Source organism: Olea europaea, unplaced genomic scaffold (genome assembly GCF_002742605.1).
Source record: "Olea europaea var. sylvestris unplaced genomic scaffold, O_europaea_v1 scaffold2374, whole genome shotgun sequence".
Lineage (NCBI taxonomy): Eukaryota > Viridiplantae > Streptophyta > Magnoliopsida > Lamiales > Oleaceae > Olea > Olea europaea.
The window spans coordinates 58,457-68,808 of record NW_019241880.1 but is presented as its reverse complement, the minus strand read 5'-3'; the positions used below and the strand labels follow the sequence as shown (position 1 = coordinate 68,808).

Sequence of the window (10,352 nt, the reverse complement as noted above, 5' to 3'; positions counted from 1 at the left end):
GGGACACCGTGCGGCAGTAGTCTGCTCCGCTGAACTACCTTTCACTTCTTCTTGGTCGCATCGGGACGAAAGAAAATTTGATTACAATTTTATAGAAAGCTTACAATAGAGAATTTGAATACATTGAAAGTAAATTGAACATTGATTGATGAAAACTGAACATTATAATTGACGAAAGCAGAAAATTACAATTGATGGTACAGGGGACGGATACCAGTGAGCTTGAAAGATTTTTGAATGACTAATACCCCCCTATAATAGCATTCTATACAAAAACCCAAGTGACAGGAGTAGACGTTTAAATGACGAGGAATCATACTAAACGTTTACTAATATCAGAGTTATTTTACAACTGAAATAACTATTACAATGAAAAGAAAATTACAACTCAAACTTGAACAAATATTTACAATGTGCGGTCGAAGTTGGCCAAACTACGGCTGCGATTGTGTCAATGGGCTAAGTAAAGCTACGATTCTTGACACCAAGTCTTGATTCATAAGTTTGATGGTTGTCATTGTAGTCTCTTTCTCCATTGCAAGGAAAATAACATTTGAGATTGTTGGAAATAAATTGAGAGATGGAGAAAAAGAAAATCACAAGAGAATATGACAACAAGATGGATAAAAACAAAATTTATATCAACAAATGTGAAGGCTTGAACGTGAGATCGTTGTCCTCAAACATTATTTGCCCATTCTCCGGTGTTTTCGAGATGCTTAAAGGTATTCCGGCAAATGGTTTGAAAGATTATAACAAACCTTGTAAAGAATTTCATCAAAACACAAGATGAAATTCTCCAAAACTTAAAAAACACGAAAATATGAAAGTAATTCGGGATTTGATTGTTCTTAGAACAAAGTATGGATTGCAATATGTTTATCTAACATCTTTCCCTCAAACATGGCTCTCTTATATATAGTTATCGACTAAAAGTACGAAATGGTGTAAAAAAATCAAGTGAAAAGTCACCAAGTTCAAATTTGCAATAGCCAAAAACAGCCAGAAAGGGTCAAAATTTTGTACCATGCGACCGCATGATACAAACCTATGCGGTCGCATGGTTCACTCATGCCGAGACCATTTGGTCTCGGCATAAAGCCATGCGGTCGCATGGACCAATTTTTTTTTATTTTTTATTTTTTTATTGTTGTTGGTTTTGAACAACATAATCACAGCATTTTATGTTTGTTTCAAACCTTTTTTCCTACACTCATTTTCAACAATACATTCATACAGTAAAATTATTCTACATAAAAACCTAAAAGTTTTTCCTAAATTTTAACTGATTTTCAAAAATTTATCCAATACGACCCATTACGAATCACCCTAGTGATTTTCAAAATATCATACATTCCTTATAATCTTGTTAATGTTAAAATAAGTAAGATTAACATGCCAAAGATTGTCTATTTATTTAAAAATTAACCTTATGTGAAAATTAATCGAAGTTCCAAGCATTAACCTTAGTAGAAGTTGAGCAGCAAATTATGTCGAAATTTATCATCAAATTGGATCCCATTCCTCTACATGATGATCACGGGAGAGATGTGCAAAGAGACTCTAATGACACTGAAGGGGAAAATGTAGTCGACTTTCTCTCAAATTTTACATGAACTTCCCTTCTGAAAATGCAAGAAATCACAATAAATTTATTTTGTTATTCTCACTGTTTTGTTGACATTATTATTATTGATTTAGTTAGAATTGATCATGGATACCGTTTCGCGTACCATTTTTCCTGTGATTTTCACAACAAAAATGACCAAAACACATGAGATAAAATGTAGAGTTGCATCACAAGACTTTAATTAAATTTCTCATTCCAAAAAGTTTGTGTTACACAGGAAAAAATTCCAATATTCAGTAAGAGCCAAATGATCTCATTAGGCTAAAAAAAAAAAAAACCCACAAGGCAGAAAAAGAAACAATGATCAAAAAGAATTTGAATAAACCAACTGTAAACTACCATAAAATAATTAAATCACCTAAAGCAGAAAATTTGTGAACTGCCAAGATATTATGGAGCTTAATCCTTTTAGCAGCATTCACTTGGAGCAAAATGGAATGAATTTGTTTCAATGGAAAATCTGTCATTTATAGGTATTGATTTTGTATTCTGTCCCTGTTTGTTTCCCACCAGTGCTTTGCATTCACCTCGCCAAACTTTTCTCGGCTGCATCAAACAAGTCGAAAAGATAAGACAACGACGATAACTGCTGAAAACCGAGAATTGCTAATACGAGGGTAAAAACACCATTAGTAGTCTAGTCTTATATTAGTCATCGAAGTTTATTTTGTTTTGAAGTGATTAACTATAACTTAAGTTGACCAAACTGAAAAGAAAACGAAGTTTAGTGACCAGTTTAGATCAGAGTAAAGTTCGATAAATAAAGCCATCTACGACTGGTAACGAGCTGAAGCTCATGGCTAGTTACCTGAATCTGACTCGCCGAAGCTCCCTAGTACCATCGACCAGTTGTCTGATGGTAATGTACACTCCCGGTTCATCTTCTTCAATCCACTCCGATTCAATGTCACTGGCATTGCTTATGGAAACTGATGGATCGTCTACTGAGGCGTTCGTATCCCTTGATGCTTCCATATACGACGTCTCACCTCTAGGGGCACCACCAGGATAACCTCTTGATCCTGTATTATAATACTGACTGCCACCATGGTCTGGTGGGAAATAACTACTACTCCCAGAAGGCCTATACCTTACTGATGGAGTCATCCTCGGGCTTTCCCGGGCAGATTCGAGCCTCGAGTAAGTTGAATCTCTCTGCATCAATACAAGTCCGAGTTTTCATCAATCAAAACTTTATACATGTGTACATTGACGTAACAATAAGAAAACGCGTTAACACAAAAGTAAATGTGAGTTACCCCATCCTCAGATCTCCCTGGAGTGTTAAAAGCTTGCTGATTGAATTTCTGAACATTGTAGAGCTCCATTATTCTCTCGTAATTTTCGCCCCACCATCTCTGAGCTTCCCATTTATTGAACATCTCCCGGCTACAGATTCAATCATAATCTTGAATAAAAATCAATTCCAATAGACATTTTCAATTTATACAACAATCTGGCATACTCCTAGTCCAAGTTCTTTCAGTATCATATTCAAAACTTGAATAAATAATATGGTTGTACCTTAATTATATCAGTTTATTGTTGTCTACATGATGGAAGCATAAATATTGGTAAGGAACAATATGTTGTTGATAAGTACGTACCTGAAACGGATTCGTTTAAGATCATTTCCTCCACGAGGGAGAGACACGAAAGTAATTTGAACACCAGGTTCCACCTGAGCCATCCATTCTTTGGCTTCATCATTTTCTAGCAATACTTCGCCATACTTAGTCGAGATAGATTCTCGAGCATCAGGGGTCTGATCACCAGCATAAGGCCTGCTAAATCTCGAGTCAGGCTGAGAAGCATGATGAGCAGTGCTAGTAAAATCCCAAGCTGGAGTAGAACTTGAGCTTCCTGGTTGCATATAAGAAGGGTATGGTCCTTCTGTTATATCGAAATCAGGATATGATCTTTGACCTCTCTTATAACTGCTCTCTCCTTTGCTTTGTTTACTAGATCCCGAGACCTTCAACGCCATATCCTTGATCTGATCATCATCAGAATTAGAAGTTCTTAGGATTAACAGAGAATTTAAAAAATGAAAACAAGCAATACGACTACATTTAGTACGTGGTACTCAACAATACAATGTACAAATTTTAACCCTTTCTTTCATTTTTAGCACGATCCAGTATTGTATAGTCCTCCTTAATCAAACAAGCTCTTTATTATAGCATTGTTATCCCTCGTATGATACTTCTAGGCTACAATATTTGCCCCTCCTGAAGAGGACTTACAAACATCCAAAGAAAATTGTTAAATACTGTTCAATATACTTTATCTATCGTCCCGATAAAATAATTGTACACTTCCTTAGAGCTGAAGCACAGTTGAATGTATCTTCTTTTGTACCAGCAAACAGCTATAAAAGAATATCTGAAGCAATTTAAAGCTAGTTTGTAATTTGACTGCAAATTCATTTAATTTTGACCTAGAAAAATTAGTTTCTTGCAGGGTTCAGTCTTTTCAAGGCTGCAACTGGCTCTTTCAGAACAAAAGTAGCTGCCTTACACAGTTCAAAGCATTTGATACAGCTGGTCAACTTTATTTTGACTCTGCGGGCAGTGTTATTATCGTCTGTATATGTACTCATAAAAAATTAGCCCCCTTCTTGCCTCCATTAATTTTTATTTCATTATATTTTATTTTTCTTTTTCGTATTTTCAATCACATAATTTTTTATAAAATAATATTATACATAAATCGAAAACTTTTATTCTTTTTCAATCACTCATTTTTCAAAGAAATACTATTTCACCCATTTTCATTTCCACAAAATGAGAGCCAAACGAGGGCTTGATTATATGTCTTGAAAGCCATATCAGATTAAACTAGACTGTGCTAAATAGTATAATAAGCACCTGTTTGTTATCCATTTTCTCCCTCTCTTTTCCATTACTTTTCTACAGTACTTATTTTCAATCATGTATTTTTTATTAAAATAATATTACACGTAAATAAAAAAATTCATTCTTTTTTAATCAAATATTTCAACATCAATCACTATTCCATGATACATTCTTCCCAAATAATGGGTAACAAACACACCCTAAACAAGATTTAGCTTCTTATCCTTTTTTCTGTTAATGTTGCCATTACTATCTAAACTACCATGCTAAACAGTGATATAAGTGCATTTTACTAGGTTTTTTGTTTTCTTATTTAGCCCATGTATAGTTTAGCTAAAAAAGTTGATAAAAATCTAAACCTAACTTAATAATTAATATTAATCGCACATAATTTCTTGGACACTTCAACTTTTACAACTTCTCAATCACACATTTTATCTACCAAATATCTTATTTTAGTAAAACCAAATAGAAACCTAGCCCTTGTTTGAGCCTCCATTTTTTTTTGTCAAAATACATTCTTTAACAATGACTTGACATCATTTCAATCACACATTTTTCAATAAAATAATATTACATGCAAATTCAAAACTTTTCTTTATTTTTTTATCACGCATTCTCCATCATTACTGTATTTCAAAATTCATTTTTTGAGAAAAATGGGAGTTCAAACAACCCCTTAATATTACCTAGTACCGTCTAATTTCAAACGAAATGTAATAAAGATTGATATTGGAACAAAGTGGTGGACAAGTATTCAAAGGTGGGTCATTTAAAAGGCGAGTCTTCTCCAAGCATGTTTCTTGTCTTTTCTCATAATCCCACCTTCGCACTTTCTTTATCATAGAATTCACACAAGTATCTCAAAAAAGAGAGTAAGAATAAGATTTTATTCTCTTTACACTTGGCTCTAGTGTGCACATTAGGGCTATATTTCTTGGCAAAAGGCACGTGTCACAAAAGATTTCAATATTCTTCGTAATTACTTTGATAAGATTGAAATAAAGTAAAAAAGAAAAAAAAATAAAAAAAAATTAGGGGGCCAAAGTTTTGAACACATGATCCAAGAAAGAGTGTCCATGTCCTTATCATACAGTAATTATTTATTTAGTCACTGTTTTTGTTTGCCTTTGTTCTCACGCCCCGTTTGACCAAGACTTTTCTTGACATTAAATTACTGTATTTGATTAATATTATTGATACGATACAAAATTTATCACTTATTTGTCAATTCTATCTAAACTCCTGTATGAGCCTCAATCTTTTCAAAAAATATATTTTTAAATAGTATTTTGACATCATTTCAATTAAATATTCTTTAATAAAATAATATTAAATGTAAAATCAAAACTTTTCCTTATTTTTTAACTATACATTTTTCATCAATACATTATTTAAAAATACATTCTTATAAAAAGAATGGGGTTCAAACAAGGGCTAATTTGGTATACCACTAAATTGGGACACTGTTTTTATTTTGAGTAACCCTAATATTTAAATCACTTCCTACTAAACGACAGATAAGAAAAATAACTTCTTTTCATGAATGGAAGAGGAAGACTATTACACTCACTTCTCTCGACCTATTGAAACTATGCAATTTGAGCACTCAGTTGAGATTGCTTCCCAACCTTTAAGTTTGTATCACATTGATTTTCACTTTTTGTCAGCATGTTGGGCCCAATTTACAAACCAAATGTAATTTTACCTATAGCTGATGAAAAAAAAAGAGAATATTTATTCAATGAATATTTATATAAAGAAAGATTCAATAATTGAACGCAAAATCCTAAAGTAGTCAATGTGTCTGCTTTAATGTGCTTATCACATTGATTTTCACTTTTTGTCAGCATGTTGGGCCCAATTTACAAACCAAATGTAATTTTACCTATAGCTGAAGGACCTTCCCAACAATACCTTTAAGAAAAAAACAAACACACCCTAAACAAGATTTAGCTTCTTATCCTTTTTTCTGTTAATGTTGCCATTACTATCTAAACTACCATGCTAAACAGTGATATAAGTGCATTTTACTAGGTTTTTTGTTTTCTTATTTAGCCCATGTATAGTTTAGCTAAAAAAGTTGATAAAAATCTAAACCTAACTTAATAATTAATATTAATCGCACATAATTTCTTGGACACTTCAACTTTTACAACTTCTCAATCACACATTTTATCTACCAAATATCTTATTTTAGTAAAACCAAATAGAAACCTAGCCCTTGTTTGAGCCTCCATTTTTTTTTGTCAAAATACATTCTTTAACAATGACTTGACATCATTTCAATCACACATTTTTCAATAAAATAATATACATGCAAATTCAAAATTTTTCCTTATTTTTTTACCACGCATTCTCCATCATTACTGTATTTCAAAATTCATTTTTTGAGAAAAATGGGAGTTCAAACAACCCCTTAATATTACCTAGTACCGTCTAATTTCAAACGAAATGTAATAAAGATTGATATTGGAACAAAGTGGTGGACAAGTATTCAAAGGTGGGTCATTTAAAAGGCGAGTCTTCTCCAAGCATGTTTCTTGTCTTTTCTCATAATCCCACCTTCGCACTTTCTTTATCATAGAATTCACACAAGTATCTCAAAAAAGAGAGTAAGAATAAGATTTTATTCTCTTTACACTTGGCTCTAGTGTGCACATTAGGGCTATATTTCTTGGCAAAAGGCACGTGTCACAAAAGATTTCAATATTCTTCGTAATTACTTTGATAAGATTGAAATAAAGTAAAAAATAAAAAAAAATTAGGGGGCCAAAGTTTTGAACACATGATCCAAGAAAGAGTGTCCATGTCCTTATCATACAGTAATTATTTATTTAGTCACTGTTTTTGTTTGCCTTTGTTCTCACGCCCCGTTTGACCAAGACTTTTCTTGACATTAAATTACTGTATTTGATTAATATTATTGATACGATACAAAATTTATCACTTATTTGTCAATTCTATCTAAACTCCTGTATGAGCCTCAATCTTTTCAAAAAATATATTTTTAAATAGTATTTTGACATCATTTCAATTAAATATTTTTTAATAAAATAATATTAAATGTAAAATCAAAACTTTTCCTTATTTTTTAACTATACATTTTTCATCAATACATTATTTAAAAATACATTCTTATAAAAAGAATGGGGTTCAAACAAGGGCTAATTTGGTATACCACTAAATTGGGACACTGTTTTTATTTTGAGTAACCCTAATATTTAAATCACTTCCTACTAAACGACAGATAAGAAAAATAACTTCTTTTCATGAATGGAAGAGGAAGACTATTACACTCACTTCTCTCGACCTATTGAAACTATGCAATTTGAGCACTCAGTTGAGATTGCTTCCCAACCTTTAAGTTTGTATCACATTGATTTTCACTTTTTGTCAGCATGTTGGGCCCAATTTACAAACCAAATGTAATTTTACCTATAGCTGAAGGACCTTCCCAACAATACCCTTAAAAAAAAAAAAAAAAAAAAAAAAAAAAGGAATACACCCTAAAGGGTCCCACAAAAGGGCGAAACATCAGTGGACCCCACCATTGGATTTAGCAAAAGCGACATTAAGATTGTAAATTATTTGTTTGTGTTAACCAACGAGGAAAGAGGGATTGGCACATAAAAAGCAAAGCGAAATAGAAAAATTTATATAATAATGCTATATGTACAAATTGACGATCATGAATATATAAAGAACCTGATTGGTAAGAGTCTTGACAGCATCTTTTGTATTTGGAGTACCTCTCGGTGCTTCCTCTCCATCGTCAGCTTGTTGCTTTGAGCATGTTATACACGTCAACATTTTCTACTGTACTATTGATATGTTTGTCGATTCCTTTCTTTCGTTTTTCAAATATTTTGCTTCAACTGCATGAAAATAAAAATTACGCATTAGAAAAACAGTATTTCATTGTCAAGATTTTATAGCAAATTCACAGATGGTACGAGTTAAATTTTGCTTTGAAAATAATTAAATTCGAGAATTATTTGAAATAATTGCCAACTTGAATCAGTATGAAAATAGAGGGTTATATATTATGTTTGAATTATAAGTTTAAATATATTTGGATCCCACCAAATAAAGTAAGGTATCTAAACCTAACTATTTAAAAATTGAATTGATCTAAATCGACAGAAAATGTATGACAGAAACACTAACCTACACTCACAATACGTGTGAGACTTGTGTGCATTAAAAACTCCAAAAAAAAGGTGAACCCATCCTATTGTGAATATTCGGTCAGGGTGCTTGTCAACTATTTTCGATCAGTGTAGCTTGCTTGTTAAAAAATTATCTTGAAAAATAGAAAAACCCTGATTGGTGCAGAATCTTCCCCAACAAATCAAGAAATAGAAAGTATTCTCTCAAAATAAGATAAGAATAAATGCCAATCAATCACTTTCCAAATTCCAACCAAAACAATAAAGAAGATGAAAAAAAGTGGATAGAGAAAGAGAAAATGGGCTCGCGATCAGAGGAAGTGAAAAAAAAAGAGAATATTTATTCAATGAATATTTATATAAAGAAAGATTCAATAATTGAACGCAAAATCCTAAAGTAGTCAACGTGTCTGCTTTAATGTGCAGAAGAATAAAGAATCAAGATTTTGTGCAGTGAGAGCCGAATTCTCTGACAAACTTCATTATATAATTAACATCCCAATAATAAGTAACTTTTTTTGCCCTTTTTCAGCTTATCAAACCATTTCTTTCCATTTTCTTCAATAAATCCAAAGTAAAGTAAAATAAATATATGCGTACTTAATTATATACAGTACACAATACGTTGAGAAAAAGAATAATCTTGTTGAGTTGTAACTGGATTCTGAATAAATAAATAAATGCTGTGTCTAGTCCTGTTACGAACTGATTGTGACTTACCTAAACCACCACTCGACAGCTTCTTCAAGTTATACTCTCTCTCTAAAACTCTCTTTGTATGTGTTTTTTTGCAAGTTACAACTCTTCAAAATCAACAGTATCAAGAAAAGATATGGTTTAAATGAATACACGATATCACAGTATTGAAACTTGGCTCAATGTCGTGGTAATAAAATTTGAAATGAATGTTACTATCAATATTTTACCTCAAAAGAACTGCAAAATCCCTTCAAGAATCACTTTGAAGCTTCTTCAATGGTGATTCAAGAGCTAGAAATTTCTGGGTTTCTTCCTGAATCTGTTAAAGTTTCGCTGCAAAACGAAAAACCCAAAAGAACCCTTCAAAGATTAATCCTTGCATGGATTAATTCTTTCGAAACTTGAAATTCTCCGATTTAATCTCGCTTCCCGCTGCATCTGATATGCCTGGAGCTTCGATTTTCTTCAAAATGGAATTATCACTGCATCTGCATTTAAATATATGTGTTTGTTTGAAGGATATATGAAGAAAGACAAGGAAACAGCATAAAGTGGTAGTCAAGCTGTCAGTATTTATAGAGTGATGGGACGCCGTTATCTCTCGTCGTTATCTACCTGGAAAATATGTAGGGGTGGGCGCGGGTCGATTCGATTCGGTTCTAAAGAGAACCGAATCGAACCGAAATTTTTGGGTATATAGTAAATGGAACCGTCGGGTCCAAATATAATTATGGAACCGTTCGGGTTCGGTTCCATTCGGTTCGGTTCGGATTGGTTCGGTTCCGTTCGGTTCTGTATATAATTAAATTTTTTTAACATTTATAACAACATTATATAAATACAACTAATGATACATTCAATGGTTTTGGAATGTCAAAGACTAATAAACTACCTTATTCAAATGAGGTTTGATTTTAAACCGCAATTAAAATTCTCAAATATAAACCAAACTATTTTGACTGGTTTGGTTTGGATCAAAACCATTTCATTGAC

The 10,352-nt window shown here is 32.4% G+C and overlaps 1 protein-coding gene across 2 annotated transcripts; it reads right to left on the bottom strand.

Moving 5' to 3' along the window:
* Window positions 1-2,016: 2,016 nt before the first annotated feature.
* Window positions 2,017-9,888, bottom strand: LOC111381783 (protein BREVIS RADIX-like). 2 transcript variants are annotated; one of them, XM_023005609.1, is made up of 6 exons: window positions 9,587-9,888; window positions 8,197-8,366; window positions 3,238-3,626; window positions 2,890-3,019; window positions 2,439-2,785; window positions 2,017-2,176 (listed from the first exon to the last, which is right to left on the bottom strand). In XM_023005609.1, the coding sequence occupies exons 2-6, from the start codon at window positions 8,299-8,301 to the stop codon at window positions 2,098-2,100; spliced, it is 1,050 nt and encodes a 349-aa protein (XP_022861377.1). In that variant the 5' UTR covers window positions 8,302-8,366; window positions 9,587-9,888; the 3' UTR covers window positions 2,017-2,097. The 2 variants fall into 2 exon arrangements, with proteins under 2 accessions (XP_022861377.1, XP_022861378.1); XM_023005610.1 differs by having other exon boundaries at window positions 8,197-8,360.
* Window positions 9,889-10,352: the final 464 nt, after the last annotated feature.

Coding starts and splice junctions, on each gene's coding strand:
- LOC111381783 (XM_023005609.1), bottom strand. CDS start 8,301: ATGTTGACGTGTATAACATGCTCAAAGCAACAAGCTGACGATGGAGAG. Junction 3,627..8,196: donor TCAAGACTCTTACCAATCAG/GTTCTTTATATA, acceptor GATGATGATCAG/ATCAAGGATATGGCGTTGAA. Junction 3,020..3,237: donor CTTAAACGAATCCGTTTCAG/GTACGTACTTAT, acceptor TTGAATCTGTAG/CCGGGAGATGTTCAATAAAT.